The sequence below is a fragment of the Artemia franciscana genome, unplaced genomic scaffold (assembly GCF_032884065.1).
Source record: "Artemia franciscana unplaced genomic scaffold, ASM3288406v1 Scaffold_3382, whole genome shotgun sequence".
Taxonomy (NCBI): Eukaryota; Metazoa; Arthropoda; class Branchiopoda; order Anostraca; family Artemiidae; genus Artemia; species Artemia franciscana.
Genome location: NW_027064020.1, coordinates 1 through 20,989, shown reverse-complemented (window position 1 = coordinate 20,989; position 20,989 = coordinate 1). Strand labels below are relative to the sequence as shown.

The following is a 20,989-nucleotide window of genomic DNA, read 5'->3' as shown; positions in this document are numbered from 1 at the left end:
AATGGTAAAGAATGTGATTAAAGTCTCTTTTCCTATTTCAAAAGTTTTAGTTTTCGAGGGTAATAGCTACGTATGTTGAAAAAATGAAGATATTAGACTATTTTATAATTGCAAATGTAACGAATGTGATTAAAGGCTCTTTTCCTATGTCAAAAGTTTTAGTTTTCGAGGGTAATAGCTACGTATGTTGAAAAAATGAAGATATTAGACTATTTTATGATTGCAAATGGTAAAGAAAGTGCTAAAGGCTCTTTTCCTATTTCAAAAGTTTTAGTTTTCGAGGGTAATAGCTACGTATGTTGAAAAAATGAAGATATTAGACTATTTTATGATTGCAAATGGTAAAGAATGTGATTAAAGGCTCTTTCCTATGTCAAAAGTTTTATTTTTCGAGGGTAATAGCTACGTATGTTGGAAAAATGAAGATATTGGACTATTTTATGATTGCACATGGTAAAGAAAGTGCTTAAAAGCTCTTTTAATATTTCAAAGTATTTAGTTTTCGAGGGTAATAGCTACGTATGTTGAAAAAATGAAGATATTAGACTATTTTATGATTGCAAATGGTAAAGAATGTGATTGAAGGCCCTTTTCCTATGTCAAAAGTTTTAGTTTTTGAGGGTAATAGCTACGTAAGTTGAAAAAATGAAGATATTAGACTATTTTATGATTGCACATGGTAAAGAAAGTGCTTAAAGGCTCTTTTCCTATTTCAAAAGTTTTAGTTTTCGAGGGTAATAGCTACGTATGTTGGAAAAATGAAGATATTAGACTATTTTATGATTGCACATGGTAAAGAATGTGATTAAAGGCTCTTTTCCTATGTCAAAAGTTTTAGTTTTCGAGGGTAATAGCTACGTATGTTGAAAAAATGAAGATATTAGACTATTTTATGATTGCAAATGGTAAAGAATGTGATTAAAGGCTCTTTTCCTATGTCAAAAGTTTTAGTTTTCGAGGGTAATAGCTACGTATGTTGGAAAAATGAAGATATTAGACTATTTATGATTGCACATGGTAAAGAAAGTGCTTAAAGGCTCTTTTCCTATTTCAAAAGTTTTAGTTTTTGAGGGTAATAGCTACGTATGTTGAAAAAATGAAGATATTAGACTATTTTATGATTGCAAATTGTAAAGAATGTGATTAAAGCTCTTTTCCTATTTCAAAAGTATTAGTTTTCGAGGGTAATAGCTACGTATGTTGGAAAAATGAAGATATTAAACTATTTTATGATTGCACATGGTAAAGAAAGTGCTTAAAGGCTCTTTTCCTATTTCAAAAGTTTTTAGTTTTCGAGGGTAATAGCTACGTATGTTGGAAAAATGAAGATATTAGACTATTTTATGATTGCACATGGTAAAGAATGTGTATTAAAGCTCTTTTCCTATGTCAAAAGTTTTAGTTTTCGAGGGTAATAGCTACGTATGTTGGAAAAATGAAGATATTAGACTATTTTATGATTGCACATTGTAAAGAAAGTTCTTAAGGCTCTTTTCCTATTTCAAAAGTTTTAGTTTTCGAGGGTAATAGCTACGTAATGTTGGAAAAATGAAGATATTAGACTATTTTATGATTGCACATGGTAAAGAATGTGCTTAAAGGCTCTTTTCCTATGGCAAAAGTTTTAGTTTTCGAGGGTAATAGCTACGTATGTTGGAAAAATGAAGATATTAGACTATTTTATGATTGCCACATGGTAAAGAATCTGCTTAAAGGCTCTTTTCCTATGGCAAAAGTTTTAGTTTTCGAGGGTAATAGCTACGTATGTTGGAAAAATCAAGATATTAGACTATTTTATAATTGCAAATGGTAAAGAATGTGATTAAAGGCTCTTTTCCTATGGCAAAAGTTTTAGTTTTCGAGGGTATAGCTACGTATGTTGAAAAAATGAAGATTTTAGACTATTTTATGATTGCAAATGGTAAAGAATGTGATTAAAGGCTCTTTTCCTATGTCAAAAGTTTTAGTTTTCGAGGGTAATAGCTACGTATGTTGAAAAAATGAAGATATTAGACTATTTTATGATTGCAAATGGTAAAGAATGTGATTAAAGGCTCTTTTCCTATGTCAAAAGTTTAGTTTTCGAGGGTAATAGCTACGTATGTTGAAAAAATGAAGATATTAGACTATTTTATGATTGCACATGGTAAAGAAGTGCTTAAAGGCTCTTTTCCTATGTCAAAAGTTTTAGTTTTCGAGGGTAATAGCTACGTATGTTGAAAAAATGACGATATTAGACTATTTTATAATTGCAAATGGTAACGAATGTGATTAAAGCCCTCTTTTCCTATGTCAAAAGTTTTAGTTTTCGAGGGTAATAGCTACGTTTGTTGAAAAATGAAGGTATTAGATTATTTTATGATTGCAAATGGTAAAGAATGTGATTAAAGGCTCTTTTCCTATGTCAAAAGTTTTAGTTTTCAAGGATAATAGCTACATATAGTGAAAAAATGAAGAGATTAGACTATTTTATGATTGGCACATGGTAAAGAATGTGATTAAAGGCTATTTTCCTATGTCAAAAGTTTAGTTTTCGAGGGTAATAGCTACGTATGTTGAAAAAATGAAGATATTAGACTATTTATAATTGCAATAGGTAACGAATGTGATAAAGGCTCTTTTCCTATGTCAAAAGTTTTAGTTTTCGAGGGTAATAGCTACGTATGTTGAAAAATGAAGATATTAGACTATTTTATGATTGCACATGGTAAAGAAAGTGCTTAAAGGCTCTTTTCCTATTTCAAAAGTTTTAGTTTTCGAGGGTAATAGCTACGTAAGTTGAAAAAATGAAGATATTAGACTATTTTATAATTGCAAATGGTAACGAATGTGATTAAAGGCTCTTTTCCTATGTCAAAAGTTTTAGTTTTCGAGAGTAATAGCTACGTATGTTGAAAAAATGAAGATATTAGACTATTTTATAATTGCAAATGGTAACGAATGTGATTAAAGGCTCTTTTCCTATGTCAAAAGTTTTAGTTTTCGAGGGTAATAGCTGCGTATGTTGGAAAAATGAAGATATTAGACTATTTTATGATTGCACATGGTAAAGAATGTGATTAAAGGCTCTTTTCCTATGTCAAAAGTTTTAGTTTCGAGGGTAATAGCTACGTATGTTGAAAAAATGAAGATATTAGACTAATTTATGACTGCACATGGTAAAGAAGTGATTAAAGGCTCTTTTCCTATTTCAAAAGTTTTAGTTTTCGAGGGTAATAGCTACGTATGTTGAAAAAATGAAGATATTAGACTATTTTATAATTGCAAATGGTAACGAATGTGATTAAAGGCTCTTTTCCTATGTCAAAAGTTTTAGCTTTCGAGGGTAATAGCTACGTATGTTGAAAAAATGAAGATATTAGACTATTTTATGATTGCAAATGGTAAAAAAAGTGCTTAAAGGCTCCTTTCCTATTTCAAAAGTTTTAGTTTTCGAGGGTAATAGCTACGTATGTTGAAAAAATGAAGATATTAGACTATTTTATGATTGCAAATGGTAAAGAATGTGATTAAAGGCTCTTTTCCTATGTCAAAAGTTTTAGTTTTCGAGGGTAATAGCTACGTATGTTGGAAAAATGAAGATATTGGACTATTTTATGATTGCACATGGTAAAGAAAGTGCTTAAAGGCTCTTTTATCATTTCAAAAGTTTTAGTTTTCGAGGGTAATAGCTACGTATGTTGAAAAAATGAAGATATTAGACTATTTTATGATTGCAAATGGTAAAGAATGTGATTGAAGGCCCTTTTCCTATGTCAAAAGTTTTAGTTTTCGAGGGTAATAGCTACGTATGTTAAAAAAATGAAGATATTAGACTATTTTATGATTGCACATGGTAAAGAAAGTGCTTAAAGGCTCTTTTCCTATTTCAAAAGTTTTAGTTTTCGAGGGTAATAGCTACGTATGTTGGAAAAATGAAGATATTAGACTATTTTATGATTGCACATGGTAAAGAATGTGATTAAAGGCTCTTTTCCTATGTCAAAAGTTTTAGTTTTCGAGGGTAATAGCTACGTATGTTGAAAAAATGAAGATATTAGACTATTTTATGATTGCAAATGGTAAAGAATGTGATTAAAGGCTCTTTTCCTATGTCAAAAGTTTTAGTTTTCGAGGGTAATAGCTAAGTATGTTGGAAAAATGAAGATATTAGACTATTTTATGATTGCACATGGTAAAGAAAGTGCTTAAAGGCTCTTTTCCTATTTCAAAAGTTTTAGTTTTTGAGGGTAATAGCTACGTATGTTGAAAAAATGAAGATATTAGACTATTTTATGATTGCAAATGGTAAAGAATGTGATTAAAGGCTCTTTTCCTATTTCAAAAGTTTTAGTTTTCGAGGGTAATAGCTACGTATGTTGGAAAATGAAGATATTAGACTATTTTATGATTGCACATGGTAAAGAAAGTGCTTAAAGGCTCTTTTCCTATTTCAAAAGTTTTAGTTTTCCAGGGTAATAGCTACGTATGTTGAAAAAATGAAGATATTAGACTATTTTATGATTGCACATGGTAAAGAATGTGATTAAAGGCTCTTTTCCTATGTCAAAAGTTTTAGTTTTCGAGGGTAATAGCTACGTATGTTGGAAAAATGAAGATATTAGACTATTTTATGATTGCACATGGTAAAGAAAGTGCTTAAAGGCTCTTTTCCTATTTCAAAAGTTTTAGTTTTCGAGGGTAATAGCTACGTATGTTGGAAAAATAAAGATATTAGACTATTTTATGATTGCACATGGTAAAGAATGTGCTTAAAGGCTCTTTTCCTATGGCAAAAGTTTTAGTTTTCGAGGGTAATAGCTACGTATGTTGGAAAAATGAAGATATTAGACTATTTTATGATTGCACATGGTAAAGAATGTGCTTAAAGGCTCTTTTCCTATGGCAAAAGTTTTAGTTTTCGAGGGTAATAGCTACGTATGTTGGAAAAATGAAGATATTAGACTATTTTATAATTGCAAATGGTAAAGAATGTGATTAAAGGCTCTTTTCCTATGGCAAAAGTTTTAGTTTTCGAGTTTAATAGCTACGTATGTTGGAAAAATGATGATATTAGACTATATTATGATTGCACATGGTAAAGAATGTGATTAAAGGCTCTTTTCCTATGTCAAAAGTTTTAGTTTTCGAGGGTAATAGCTACGTATGTTGAAAAAATGAAGATATTAGACTATTTTATGATTGCAAATGGTAAAGAATGTGATTAAAGGCTCTTTTCCTATGTCAAAAGTTTTAGTTTTCGAGGGTAATAGCTACGTATGTTGAAAAAATGAAGATATTAGACTATTTTATGATTGCACATGGTAAAGAAAGTGCTTAAAGGCTCTTTTCCTATGTCAAAAGTTTTAGTTTTCGAGGGTAATAGCTACGTATGTTGAAAAAATGAAGATATTAGACTATTTTATAATTGCAAATGGTAAAGAATGTGATTAAAGGCTCATTTCCTATGTCAAAAGTTTTAGTTTTCGAGGGTAATAGCTACGTATGTTGATAAAATGAAGATATTAGACTATTTTATAATTACAAATGGTAACGAATGTGATTAAAGGCTCTTTTCCTATGTCAAAAGTTTTAGTTTTCGAGGGTAATAGCTACGTATGTTGAAAAAATGACGATATTAGACTATTTTATGATTGCAAATGGTAAAGAATGTGATTAAAGGCTCTTTTCCTATGTCAAAAGTTTTAGTTTTCGAGGGTAATAGCTACGTATGTTGAAAAAATGAAGATATTAGACTATTTTATGATTGCAAATGGTAAAGAATGTGATTAAAGGCTCTTTTCCTATTTCAAATTTTTCATTTTCGAGGGTAATAGCTACGTATGTTGAAAAAATGAAGATATTAGACTATTTTATGATTGCACATGGTAAAGAATGTGATTAAAGGCTCTTTTCCTATGTCAAAAGTTTTAGTTTTCGAGGGTAATAGCTACGTATGTTGGAAAAATGAAGATATTAGACTATTTTATGATTGCACATGGTAAAGAATGTGATTAAAGGCTCTTTTCCTATGTCAAAAGTTTTAGTTTTCGAGGGAAATAGCTACGTATGTTGAAAAAATGAAGATATTAGACTATTTTATGATTGCAAATGGTAAAGAATGTGATTAAAGGCTCTTTTCCTATTTCAAAAGTTTTCGTTTTCGAAGGTAATAGCTACGTATGTTGGAAAAATAAAGATATTAGACTATTTTATGATTGCACATGGTAAAGAATGTGATTAAAGGCTCTTTTCCTATGTCAAAAGTTTTAGTTTTCGAGGGTAATAGCTACGTATGTTGAAAAAATGAAGATATTAGACTATTTTATGATTGCAAATGGTAAAGAATGTGATTAAAGGCTCTTTTCCTATGTCAAAAGTTTTAGTTTTCGAGGGTAATAGCTACGTATGTTGAAAAAATGAAGATATTAGACTATTTTATAATTGCACATGGTAAAGAATGTGATTAAAGGCTCTTTTCCTATGTCAAAAGTTTTAGTTTTCGAGGGTAATAGCTACGTATGTTGGAAAAATGAAGATATTAGACTATTTTATGATTGCACATGGTAAAGAAAGTGCTTAAAGGCTCTTTTCCTATTTCAAAAGTTTTAGTTTTCGAGGGTAATAGCTATGTATGTTGAAAAAATGAAGATATTAGACTATTTTATAATTGCAAATGGTAACGAATGTGATTAAAGGCTCTTTTCCTATGTCAAAAGTTTTAGTTTCCGAGGGTAATAGCTACGTATGTTGAAAAAATGAAGATATTAGACTATTTTATGATTGCAAATGGTAAAGAATGTGATTGAAGGCCCTTTTCCTATGTCAAAAGTTTTAGTTTTCGAGGGTAATAGCTACGTATGTTGAAAAAATGAAGATATTAGACTATTTTATAATTGCAAATGGTAACGAATGTGATTCAAGGCTCTTTTCCTATGTCAAAAGTTTTAGTTTTCAAGGGTAATAGCTACGTATGTTGGAAAAATGAAGATATTAGACTATTTTATGATTGCACATGGTAAAGAATGTGATTAAAGGCTCTTTTCCTATGTCAAAAGTTTTAGTTTTCGAGGGTAATAGCTACGTATGTTGGAAAAATGAAGATATTATACTATTTTATGATTGCACATGGTAAAGAAAGTGCTTAACCCTTTCAGTCACGAATTATTTTCCTTCGATGGAAAATTCTAAAATCCAGACTGCGTGACACCTTGGGGTATCTAATCATCGTCAATTTTTTTTAGATTTTTTGGAGGAACCTTTCTATGTTTTCTAGCGTGTACTCAGTTGAGGACAGTGTGATCAACTTTGTAGTTTTTCATCAGATATAGTGAGTTTATTGAGAAGTTATAAAAAATACTAAGCACAGACAAATTTCACTTTTTAATGTGGAACTCTTTGAAGCAGTTCCTGTCCTCTTCTAGACACAATGGAACATTGCATTTCAAACACATAGTGCGAGTTTTCAACACGCATGGCGAGTTTTTACACCTACTCTGGCCCTTTACTTTTTGAGGCCAATGAGAGAATGCATCATTTTTCACTGCTGAGCACGGACGCTGAAACTTCATCTTTCTTTTGCGAGATGCTGATTCGTCTACATTTTCATGTTCGTCCTCCTCACTAGAGGTGAGAGACCTTGGGCGACCCCTTCTTCTGGGGGTCATGCCTTCAGCAGACGTAAGCGCCTCTGCTATTTCCATGTGGAAGGAGAGCAAGTCCATCGAGCGTTCTGCTTTGGCCTTCCGATCAGCTACATATTCTAGCCATGAATTGCAGATGGATAGGTCGACCATGTGGAAAATCAGTCTCATGGTCCATTTCTTAGATCTAATGAATGTTCGGTAATATTATAGCATTTGATCCATCTTGTCCACTCCACCCATATACTGGTTATACAGGGATACAACTTGGGGCTGGTCAACCTGCAAGTAGGCTTTTGTTTGTTTACACCATCTGCGTACCTTGTTCACTGCTCCACTTCCAATCATATTCGATGCAAGGATAACTGATCTGTTGTCCATCCATTTCACCAAGCAGGAATCTCCACTACTAACCACTACTTCACAGAATGAGCCCCTTCCTCTCTTTTTCATGTCAGAATCAGTTTCCAGCATAGCTCCCTGAAGCCTGTTGCTTCGTATAGTGCCTGTTCCGTAGAGGTCCATCTCACTTAGTCTTTCCAGCAAAGCCAAAGACGTAAAGAAATTGTCGAAATAAAGTTTAGTAAATTTCACAAGCTGAAGTCGTCCAGCAAGATTCAAAACCATACCTGCTCCGAGGCCAAAGCTTTTGTACTCTTCAGCATGTTCGTCTTTTTGCCCTGATAAATTTCAAAAGAGAGTACTCTTCCATCCGCATTACACAGCACGAAGATTTTGATGCCCCATGGGCAAGGTTTTTCCCGAATATACTGTTTGATATCAAGGTTTCCAGTAAAAGGGACCATCTGCTCGTCACAGGAGAGGTGCTCAGACGGAGAAATAGTCTGCGTTTTCTTCTGCACAATATCAATAATAGGTCGCACTTTCCAAAGACGATCCAAGTTATCAGGGTCTTTGGAAGTATTATCAACCAAGTGAACGAAGGACCGAAGGCGGGAAAATCTGTTGAAGTTCATCGTATCAGCGATGAGTGGGATGCGCGTTCGTGTACCCCAGTACATCCGGTATTGTGGGAGATTGAAAACCCCCATGGCAACGTGAATCCCAAAAAACTTCTTCATTTCGACTGCGTTAGTATCAATGGATTTTCCAGTCTTCTGGACGGAGTACAGGTTGGTTTGGTTCGCAGTGATTTCAAAAAAATCTTCTGTTAGATATTCCGCAAAATAGTTTATAGGCTCATCATGACCTGGTACAGGTAGACTTGGGGCTGTGCTTTTATAAGCTTTACCAAATTTTTTCTTCTTCCAAACCTTGGTTCTGCCCTTCCTCGGTGGAGGCCTTACATCAACTTCCTCGCCTTCAGTTGATGCACTTTCCCTGGAATTCACTGCTGCCGTTCCTGCATTGGGTCGAGGGTCGTAATCGTCCTGCTCCTCGTCGCTATCCAGAAGGTCTGTATCGGAGATGTCACTATCAATTTGATCAAAAATGTTCAAAATTTGCTGCTGGTTGACGCGCAAACGCCTTGGACGCTGCGAAGGACCTGAAAAAAATAGTTGTAAAACTGCACTCATTGCCCTGTTCGTCATTATTAGGATAAAGAAAACGGTGTAGAAATGATAATAAAACATTTCTAGATACGACTTTCTTTAGCTGTTTATTTTATCTTTATTATCTTTAGCTGTTTCTTACACTATACAGATGCATCCTTTTGACCATATAGATGCCCATCGTGACTTTTTATTTAATTTATTTATTTTTAACCCATATCGTTTACAAAAATGACACTTCGAAAGCTTCGATAATACACTTAGTAGTTCCTAAGATATACAGTAAGTTCCTAAGTGTATTTCGGAAAACATAGATGTAAATAGTGTATTTTGATCTAGTTTAACATACTGCTGAACATTCCTTGGAAATTTCAAACTAACAACCCACCCTTAGCCATTCCTGGGATATTGCAGATGCACCGTTTGGTAAACCTGGATGAACATCTAAATTAACCTCATCCATAGCATGCCCTAAAAGTTTTACCTTAATGCTCTCAGCCTTTTCATACTTTCAGGTACAAACAGGCCCTTTGTCCCACTAATGACACCTTAAATGTAAACAATGGTCGACTTGCACAATTAATATCCCTTGTCAGAGGGGCATGACACCCCTAGGTCCATAGTTACTGGGCTTTTCAACTATGCTAAGAAAAAATGGCTTGGGAGTTGCTGGTTGTCCTCTAATAACTCTCAATTTCTAATAAAGATACTTAAAATTCCAATCAAATGGGTCCCCTCTTAAGTTTTTAAGACCACTCGTACCATTCGAATTGGTCTGGGGAAAACAAAAAAGAAGCAAATACGCTGCCAATGAATTATATTTTTCATATTTTGAAGTATATATTTCAAATTGTGTGTGTTTAACAACCAAAATTAAAATATTTTTTCATCAGCCTGGTGAAAGTTTAAAAAGAATTTTAACAGAAAAATAACTGAATCTCAGGACCAAACGAGTCTTATAGTTCTATGAACAACAATCAAAGTTCTTCTTAAGGAAACAACCTAGGAAAATCATCTAGAACCCAACTTCAAATTTACAAATTTACAACCCAACTTAGCATTTACAACCCTTATTTACAACCCAACTTAGTCAAAGAAATGTACAAATTACAGCTTTTACGTTTTCCCTCTCCTTCCGAGAATTTTTCAAATAGATTTACCACGTGTAAATTCACCGTACATAGAATATTATATTTGAAAGAAACAACGAAAAAAGCAATGCAAAAATTACACGCCGCTTGCTCAGTTTGCTATGCGTTGATCACACTGTACTCGGTTGAGGGCACGTAGTTTGAGAAAAATCGCCTGCCCTCCAGTGTTCACGCAGTTAGTCTATTTTTGGCCACTAGATGTCTTTACTTATCTTGTCTAAGTATTAGTTGTTAGATATGGCCTTAGATTCATCCATATTCTTACACATAGACTGGAGTCTTACCTGGTTCTGCACTATTTTGAGATCCATCCATTCCTCAACTTCAAACTTTTGTATAAAATGGAGTTTTGAAGTTAGAACTTTCAAACTTTTTTCAGATTATTTCTTGATGAATGAAGCTTATGGCGCGCTAATTTGAATGCATATTTACCTGTAACATAAGACACTAGGTGGCAGATAATGGTATATAATTAATTTACGAAACAAATAATTGAAGAAAAAACGGGTTTAATTTTTTTAAATAAAGCAGTGACAACAAAATAAAATAAAAACTACACTTTAACTAACAAAAAATAAAAAATACACCGAATATTTCGGCCCCACCTCCGGGAGCCTTTCTCAACGGGAAAAAAAAAACAAAAAGGGAGAAAATTACAACAATTTAAGACTATTTTTAAGACATTTTAAAAATGCCACGACAACTAAACCAAACTAAAAATATAAACAATCAAATATAACAAGAAACAAGAACTCACATTTTTAAAACAAACACTCCCGCACTTGACTGTAACCTTAGAAAAAACTGCAATAATTGTTTCTATTGGCACTTTCCTCTGCCACAATCGCTGTATAAATGGGGATCTATCAAAAATGAAAAATATAAATACTTGTAACAATACGAAAAAGAGGTTACCCAACCCCCAAATCCAATCAAAATCTTACAGGTTAATGAAACACAATTATGAATTATAAATTGAATGGATTTTTTCATTTGCTATTTTAGCTGCCGTCCGTTGACTTCTTACAGCATTGACCATGCTTTGACCTCCGTTCGCAAGGTTATTACTTGTTTCAGGACAATTATGCAAACAAATACTCATTGAAGTTTTTGACTGGTCTTTAATTAAACTATTATAAATTGAATTTATTTTAAATTCCCCCTCATCTCTATTGATACTAATACCCCCATAGATAATCTTTTTTATTTCTATAATTTCTCTGAAACTTTGTAAAAGTCCTACAGACTTATCAATAATTTTTGTCTGATCAAATAAAATACTATGATGAGGAAAATTATACACGTGACCAGCTATAGCGGATTCAAAAGTATCAGGTTTTTTTTATTTTGTCTTAGCGAGCAATCTATCGCATATTTGTGTTGCTGTAGCCTATTTTTTAAATTCTGCTGTGTTCTACCTACATAAAATTTACCACAAGAGCATGGAATTTTGTATACCCCCTGTTGTATATTTCTTGGAACTTTATCTTTTCTGTTATTTAGCCATGAGCTTATATTTTGTCCTGATTTAAAAGCTGTTTTTATATTATGTTTTTTTAATTCTTTCCTTAATTTCTGTGACAACCTTGGGATATAAGGCAAAGTTATGTAATTTGGTTTTTGATTTGATTCATTTTCTTCTAATTTTACAGGTTCCAGTAACTTTTTTTTCTTTTTTTCAATTATTTGAGAAATCATATTTTCGGGATATCCATTTCCTACTAGAATATCCTTAATAAAAATTAATTCACTACTAATGTATTCTGGTGAAGCTAAATTTAACACTCTATCCACTAAAGAAATAACTACCCCCCTTTTTACTTGGATCGGGTGATTTGATGTGAAAGACAAATAGCGGTTGTTATTAGTTGGTTTACGGTAAATTGAAAACACTAGTTTATTATTCTTTCTATGGATCCAAATATCCAGAAACGGTAATTTTTTCTCTGTTTCATTTTCAATTGTAAAAACTAATTCCCCTCCCAAATTATTTAAATGTTCAAGAAAACCTTCAATTTGTGATTCCCCATAATTCCAAATAACTACTACATCATCCATATATCTGCCCCAAAATTTTGGTTTTAAAAAATATGTATCAATAGCTAAATTTTCTATATACTCCACATAAATATTAGCCAACAGTGGACTTAAGGGTCCTCCCATTGCTAATCCTCTAACTTGATGGTAAAAATTGTCTCTAAATTTGAAATAATTAGTATACCTGCTAGTTATTTTAATTAGATTTAATATAGTTTCTATCTCAATCCCTGCAGACAATTCTTCCATTTCACTTTTATACACATCAAGTTTTTTTGATAAAACAAACACAGATTTATCGAAAGGTCTATCAAACAAATACAACGTAGAAACAATAGGGAAAGTTTTTTCAAGACAACTGAAATTATTTATGTAGATATTTCGGCCCTATGTCCAAGGGCCGTCTTCAGCACAATACAATACTATATATATATATATAAAGGAAATTACATCAAATTGTGAGAATTAAAACTGAATATAAAAACACTTATTAAAACAATTTTTTTTAAAAATATAGCCCTAGCATCCTTACTTCAGCGAAGTTCAACCAGGACTGGCGAAAAGAATGAAATGAAGAAATATAAACTCATTCAAACTAAAGAGAATAAAATGATTAGATGCAATTTCTTAAAGCTAATCTTGCTTGTTTAGCAGCCTGTCTCAAAGGCCTTTTCGTAGTTGGTTCAGTACTATTATAAATTGGTTTAGTAAAATATTTTGTTAGATCATCTTTAATTAAATTTGAGTATAAAGAATTTAGTGAGTATTCCCCCAAGTCCCTGTTCAAAGAAATATTTTTATTGATTTTGAGATTAATTTCAATTGATTCTCGAACCACCTGTTTTATTCCCAAATCATTACTAATGAGTGAAGAGTTTTCAAAAAGTATCATGTGGGACGGATTATTAAAAATATGCCAACCTAGAGCAGAATCAAAGGAATTGTTGGAACCATTTGAAATTAAGGCCTTGTCTATGTCATTTTTATGCTGATGTAACCTTTTGTCTAGATTCTGATGGGTCCTGCCGACATAGTATTTTCCGCAATCACAGGGTATTTGATAGACCCCTCTTTGGCGAGTAACTGGGGTCTTATCTTTACCCGAATTTAAGAAATTGATGATTTTAAAATTATTAGTAAAAACTAGGTACAGATTATTTTTTGTGCAAATATTTTTTAATTTTGTTGTAATCTTTGGGATATACGGAAGATAGACAATATTTGAGGGCTTATCAATAGCCTCACATTGTGAAGTATCTTCTTCGATTTTACAAGAATGTCTTTTTTTTTCTACGGCTAATTATTTTATTTACAAAAGGAATGGGGTATCCATTACCAAAAAAAATATCTCTGATAAAATTTATTTCTGCATTTATATATGAATGGGAGCAAATATTTAGGGCACGATCAATGAGGGAAATTACAACTGCTCTTTTAACTTGTGGGGGGTGATTTGAATTAAAGTGAAGATATCTATTGTTTTGTGTTGGCTTTCAATATATAGTAAAATCCAGTTCATCAGCTTTACGAATAATTAATACATCTAAAAACGGTAGTTTATTTTCAATTTCAACTTCAAGGGTGAACTGCAAATTTCGGTCATAAGTGTTAAGATGATCTAAGAAGCCCCGAAGTTCAGCTTCCCCATAATTCCAAAGTGAAATTACGTCATCCATATAACGACCCCAATAGACATGTTTTAGAAAATAAGAATTCAATGCCCAATTCTCAAGATTCTCGACGTAAATATTTGCTAGTAGCCCGGATAAAGGTGCCCCCATGGGTAATCCATTTTTTTGCTGATAAAAAGAATCGCGAAATTGAAAATACATAGAAAACTTATTACAAATTTTAACAAGAGTCATTAAAACTTCACAATCAATTCCTGTCGCTGAAGTCTAGATCAAGTGGTAATTTTCTTCTATTTTGTTTTTTAATAATTCCTCTGAAATAGTTACATCTATATTTGTGTACATGGAAACAATGTCGAAACTACTAACTATTGTGTTTTCTGAAATACTTGTGTTGCTAAGTTTTTTAATCAAATCTGCCGAGTTATGAATATAGGAATTTTGAGAATACAATAAAGGTTTGAAAGCTGCACAAAGCCATTTTCCAATATTGGCAGCGGGAGCTTTAGTACAAGCCACAATAGGTCTTAAGGGAATACCCTGTTTATGTATTTTTGGTAAACCGTAGAGTTTAGGACAGAAACTACCACGGGGAAAAAATTTATTGTATAGTTGTGGGGTGATTTTACCATTTTGTTTTAGCTGCTTTAATTCATTTATAATATTATTAGTGAACTGATCAGTAGGATCATGAGTTATTGTTTGATATGTAATTGTGTCATTTAAATGCGAAAAAATTTTGTTGTCATAGTCTGTTGTATTCATGACAACAAGTGAATTGCTTTTGTCTGCTTTAGTTATTATAATAGAAGGATCTTTTCGGAGATTAGATAGTATTTTTATGTCATGCAGATTTTCCGGTGTGGAATTAGTAGGAGGCTTAAACTTTTTTTGGCTATTATAGAGGATATTTATTAGACCAGATCTAACTTCATCCGGGTTAGAGACAGAAGGATAGTGTTTATGCAAAGCGGACTCTAGAGAGGAAACTATATCTGCCACAGGAACCTGTTTCGGTAGAAAAGAAAATTTTGGACCTTTTTCTAGTGTTTCGATTTCCTGGGGTTCCAATGTTTTAGAAGAGAGGTTAACGATAGCAGGCCCAGGAGTGAATCTTGGAGAATAAATACGGTTTCTCATCGAAGATTCATTTCGTAAGCCCTCTAATTTTTTATAGAGGCGTTCCTTGGACAAGCGAAAATCGTGGCTAAACAAATTCCTTTCTAATCTAACAACTTGAGCAAAATCAACGGTGGACAGGTTTTCCAGCAAAAAAGTTTCCAACGATTTTCTCTCTGAAGAAATAATATGTCGTTTCTGTTTTTTGTCCTTAATAATATGGACTAGGGTTTTTAACTGTAGTGTATGGGCAAATTGCGCTTCTTTTCGGGTATTTAAATGTAATTTATATCTTAAAGACTTGGGAATAAGGTTTTCCTTTCTACAGGATTCTAAAAATTTTTGTTGATTGATAATATTAGCATGTTTTTTACCTAGACTAATAAAATAAAAGATATCATAGGTCAACTGCTCCCCATAAGCTAGACGAAAATAGCGACGAAGACCACACTGCCTTTCCATAACAAACAAATACAACGTAGAAAAAATAGGGAAAGTTTTTTCAAGACAATGGAAATTATTTATGTAGATATTTCGGCCCTATGTCCAAGGGCCGTCTTCAGCACAATACAATACTATATATATATATAAAAGAACTTACATCAAATTGTGAGAATTAAAACTGAATATAAAAATACTTATTAAAACAATTTTTTTTTTAAATATAGCCCTAGCATCCTTACTTCAGCGAAGTTCAACCAGGACTGGCGAAAAGAATGAAATGAAGAAATATAAACTCATTCAAACTAAAGAGAATAAAATGATTAGATGCAATTTCTTAAAGCTAATCTTGCTTGTTTAGCAGCCTGTCTCAAAGGCCTTTTCGTAGTTGGTTCAGTACTATTATAAATTGGTTTAGTAAAATATTTTGTTAGATCATTTTTAATTAAATTTGAGTATAAAGAATTTAGTGAGTATTCCCCCAAGTCCCTGTTCAAAGAAATATTTTTATTGATTTTGAGATTAATTTCAATTGATTGTCGAACCACCTGTTTTATTCCCAAATCATTACTAATGAGTGAAGAGTTTTCAAAAAGTATCATGTGGGACGGATTATTAAAAATATGCCAACCTAGAGCAGAATCAAAGGAATTGTTGGAACCATTTGAAATTAAGGCCTTGTCTATGTCATTTTTATGCTGATGTAACCTTTTGTCTAGATTCTGATGGGTCCTGCCGACATAGTATTTTCCGCAATCACAGGGTATTTGATAGACCCCTCTTTGGCGAGTAACTGGGGTCTTATCTTTACCCGAATTTAAGAAATTGATGATTTTAAAATTATTAGTAAAAACTACGTACAGATTATTTTTTGTGCAAATATTTTTTAATTTTGTTGTAATCTTTGGGATATACGGAAGATAGACAATATTTGAGGGCTTATCAATAGCCTCACATTGTGAAGTATCTTCTTCGATTTTACAAGAATGTCTTTTTATTCTACGGCTAATTATTTTATTTACAAAAGGAATGGGGTATCCATTACCAAAAAGAATATCTCTGATAAAATTTATTTCTGCATTTATATATGAATGGGAGCAAATATTTAGGGCACGATCAATGAGGGAAATTACAACTGCTCTTTTAACTTGTGGGGGGTGATTTGAATTAAAGTGAAGATATCTATTGTTTTGTGTTGGCTTTCGATATATAGTAAAATCCAGTTCATCAGCTTTACGAATAATTAATACATCTAAAAACGGTAGTTTATTTTCAATTTCAACTTCAAGGGTGAACTGCAAATTTCGGTCATAAGTGTTAAGATGATCTAAGAAGCCCCGAAGTTCAGCTTCCCCATAATTCCAAAGTGAAATTACGTCATCCATATAACGACCCCAATAGACATGTTTTAGAAAATAAGAATTCAATGCCCAATTCTCAAGATTCTCGACGTAAATATTTGCTAGTAGCCCGGATAAAGGTGCCCCCATGGGTAATCCATTTTTTTGCTGATAAAAAGAATCGCGAAATTGAAAATACATAGAAAACTTATTACAAATTTTAACAAGAGTCATTAAAACTTCACAATCAATTCCTGTCGCTGAAGTCTCGATCAAGTGGTAATTTTCTACTATTTTGTTTTTTAATAATTCCTCTGAAATAGTTACATCTATATTTGTGTACATGGAAACAATGTCGAAACTACTAACTATTGTGTTTTCTGAAATACTTGTGTTGCTAAGTTTTTTAATCAAATCTGCCGAGTTATGAATATAGGAATTTTGAGAATACAATAAAGGTTTGAAAGCTGCACAAAGCCATTTTCCAATATTGGCAGCGGGAGCTTTAGTACAAGCCACAATAGGTCTTAAGGGAATACCCTGTTTATGTATTTTTGGTAAACCGTAGAGTTTAGGACAGAAACTACCACGGGGAAAAAATTTATTGTATAGTTGTGGGGTGATTTTACCATTTTGTTTTAGCTGCTTTAATTCATTTATAATATTATTAGTGAACTGATCAGTAGGATCATGAGTTATTGTTTGATATGTAATTGTGTCATTTAAATGCGAAAAAATTTTGTTGTCATAGTCTGTTGTATTCATGACAACAAGTGAATTGCTTTTGTCTGCTTTAGTTATTATAATAGAAGGATCTTTTCGGAGATTAGATAGTATTTTTATGTCATGCAGATTTTCCGGTGTGGATTTAGTAGGAGGCTTAAACTTTTTTTGGCTATTATAGAGGATATTTATTAGACCAGATCTAACTTCATCCGGGTTAGAGACAAAAGGATAGTGTTTATGCAAAGCGGACTCTAGTATCCTGTAGAAAGGAAAACCTTATTCCCAAGTCTTTAAGATATAAATTACATTTAAATACCCGAAAAGAAGCGCAATTTGCCCATACACTACAGTTAAAAACCCTAGTCCATATTATTAAGGACAAAAAACAGAAACGACATATTATTTCTTCAGAGAGAAAATCGTTGGAAACTTTTTTGCTGGAAAACCTGTCCACCGTTGATTTTGCTCAAGTTGTTAGATTAGAAAGGAATTTGTTTAGCCACGATTTTCGCTTGTCCAAGGAACGCATCTATAAAAAATTAGAGGGCTTACGAAATGAATCTTCGATGAGAAACCGTATTTATTCTCCAAGATTCACTCCTGGGCCTGCTATCGTTAACCTCTCTTCTAAAACATTGGAACCCAGGAAATCGAAACACTAGAAAAAGGTCCAAAATTTTCTTTTCTACCGAAACAGGTTCCTGTGGCAGATATAGTTTCCTCTCTAGAGTCCACTTCGCATAAACACTATCCTTCTGTCTCTAACCCGGATGAAGTTAGATCTGGTCTAATAAATATCCTCTATAATAGCCAAAAAAAGTTTAAGCCTCCTACTAATTCCACACCGGAAAATCTGCATGACATAAAAATACTATCTAATCTCCGAAAAGATCCTTCTATTATAATAACTAAAGCAGACAAAAGCAATTCACTTGTTGTCATGAATACAACAGACTATGACAACAAAATTTTTTCGCATTTAAATGACACAATTACATATCAAACAATAACTCATGATCCTACTGATCAGTTCACTAATAATATTATAAATGAATTAAAGCAGCTAAAACAAAATGGTAAAATCACCCCACAACTATACAATAAATTTTTTCCCCGTGGTAGTTTCTGTCCTAAACTCTACGGTTTACCAAAAATACATAAACAGGGTATTCCCTTAAGACCTATTGTGGCTTGTACTAAAGCTCCCGCTGCCAATATTGGAAAATGGCTTTGTGCAGCTTTCAAACCTTTATTGTATTCTCAAAATTCCTATATTCATAACTCGGCAGATTTGATTAAAAAACTTAGCAACACAAGTATTTCAGAAAACACAATAGTTAGTAGTTTCGACATTGTTTCCATGTACACAAATATAGATGTAACTATTTCAGAGGAATTATTAAAAAACAAAATAGAAGAAAATTACCACTTGATCGAGACTTCAGCGACAGGAATTGATTGTGAAGTTTTAATGACTCTTGTTAAAATTTGTAATAAGTTTTCTATGTATTTTCAATTTCGCGATTCTTTTTATCAGCAAAAAAATGGATTACCCATGGGGGCACCTTTATCCGGGCTACTAGCAAATATTTACGTCGAGAATCTTGAGAATTGGGCATTGAATTCTTATTTTCTAAAACATGTCTATTGGGGTCGTTATATGGATGACGTAATTTCACTTTGGAATTATGGGGAAGCTGAACTTCGGGGCTTCTTAGATCATCTTAACACTTATGACCGAAATTTGCAGTTCACCCTTGAAGTTGAAATTGAAAATAAACTACCGTTTTTAGATGTATTAATTATTCGTAAAGCTGATGAACTGGATTTTACTATATATCGAAAGCCAACACAAAACAATAGATATCTTCACTTTAATTAAAAATCACCCCCCACAAGTTAAAAGAGCAGTTGTAATTTCCCTCATTGATCGTGCCCTAAATATTTGCTCCCATTCATATATAAATGCAGAAATAAATTTTATCAGAGATATTCTTTTTGGTAATGGATACCCCATTCCTTTTGTAAATAAAATAATTAGCCGTAGAATAAAAAGACATTCTTGTAAAATCGAATAAGATACTTCACAATGTGAGGCTATTGATAAGCCCTCAAATATTGTCTATCTTCCGTATATCCCAAAGATTACAACAAAATTAAAAAATATTTGCACAAAAAATAATCTGTACCTAGTTTTTACTAATAATTTTAAAATCATCAATTTCTTAAATTCGGGTAAAGATAAGACCCCAGTTACTCGCCAAAGAGGGGTCTATCAAATACCCTGTGATTGCGGAAAATACTATGTCGGCAGGACCCATCAGAATCTAGACAAAAGGTTACATCAGCATAAAAATGACATAGACAAGGCCTTAATTTCAAATGGTTCCAACAATTCCTTTGATTCTGCTCTAGGTTGGCATATTTTTAATAATCCGTCCCACATGATACTTTTTGAAAACTCTTCACTCATTAGTAATGATTTGGGAATAAAACAGGTGGTTCGAGAATCAATTGAAATTAATCTCAAAATCAATAAAAATATTTCTTTGAACAGGGACTTGGGGGAATACTCACTAAATTCTTTATACTCAAATTTAATTAAAAATGATCTAACAAAATATTTTACTAAACCAATTTATAATAGTACTGAACCAACTACGAAAAGGCCTTTGAGACAGGCTGCTAAACAAGCAAGATTAGCTTTAAGAAATTGCATCTAATCATTTTATTCTCTTTAGTTTGAATGAGTTTATATTTCTTCATTTCATTCTTTTCGCCAGTCCTGGTTGAACTTCGCTGAAGTAAGGATGCTAGGGCTATATTTTTAAAAAAAATTGTTTTAATAAGTGTTTTTATATTCAGTTTTAATTCTCACAATTTGATGTAAGTTCTTTTATATATATATATAGTATTGTATTGTGCTGAAGACGGCCCTTGGACATAGGGCCGAAATATCTACATAAATAATTTCCATTGTCTTGAAAAAACTTTCCCTATTTTTTCTACGTTGTATTTGTTTGTTATGGAAAGGCAGTGTGGTCTTTGTCGCTATTTTCGTCTAGCTTATGGGGAGCAGTTGACCTATGATATCTTTTATTTTATTAGTCTAGGTAAAAAACATGCTAATATTATCAATCAACAAAAGTTTTTAGAATCCTGTAGAAAGGAAAACCTTATTCCCAAGTCTTTAAGATATAAATTACATTTAAATACCCGAAAAGAAACGCAATTTGCCCATACACTACAGTTAAAAACCGTAGTCCATATTATTAAGGACAAAAAACAGAAACGACATATTATTTCTTCAGAGAGAAAATCGTTGGAAACTTTTTTGCTGGAAAACCTGTCCACCGTTGATTTTGCTCAAGTTGTTAGATTAGAAAGGAATTTGTTTAGCCACGATTT

At 32.5% G+C, this 20,989-nt stretch overlaps 1 protein-coding gene across 1 annotated transcript; it reads right to left on the bottom strand.

Annotated features, from left to right (window-relative positions):
• Positions 1-8,239: 8,239 nt before the first annotated feature.
• On the bottom strand, positions 8,240-9,175 carry LOC136043164 (piggyBac transposable element-derived protein 3-like). The gene has a single exon (XM_065728094.1). The coding sequence runs from the start codon at positions 9,173-9,175 to the stop codon at positions 8,240-8,242; it is 936 nt and encodes a 311-aa protein (XP_065584166.1).
• Between the last annotated feature and the right edge of the window lie 11,814 nt (positions 9,176-20,989).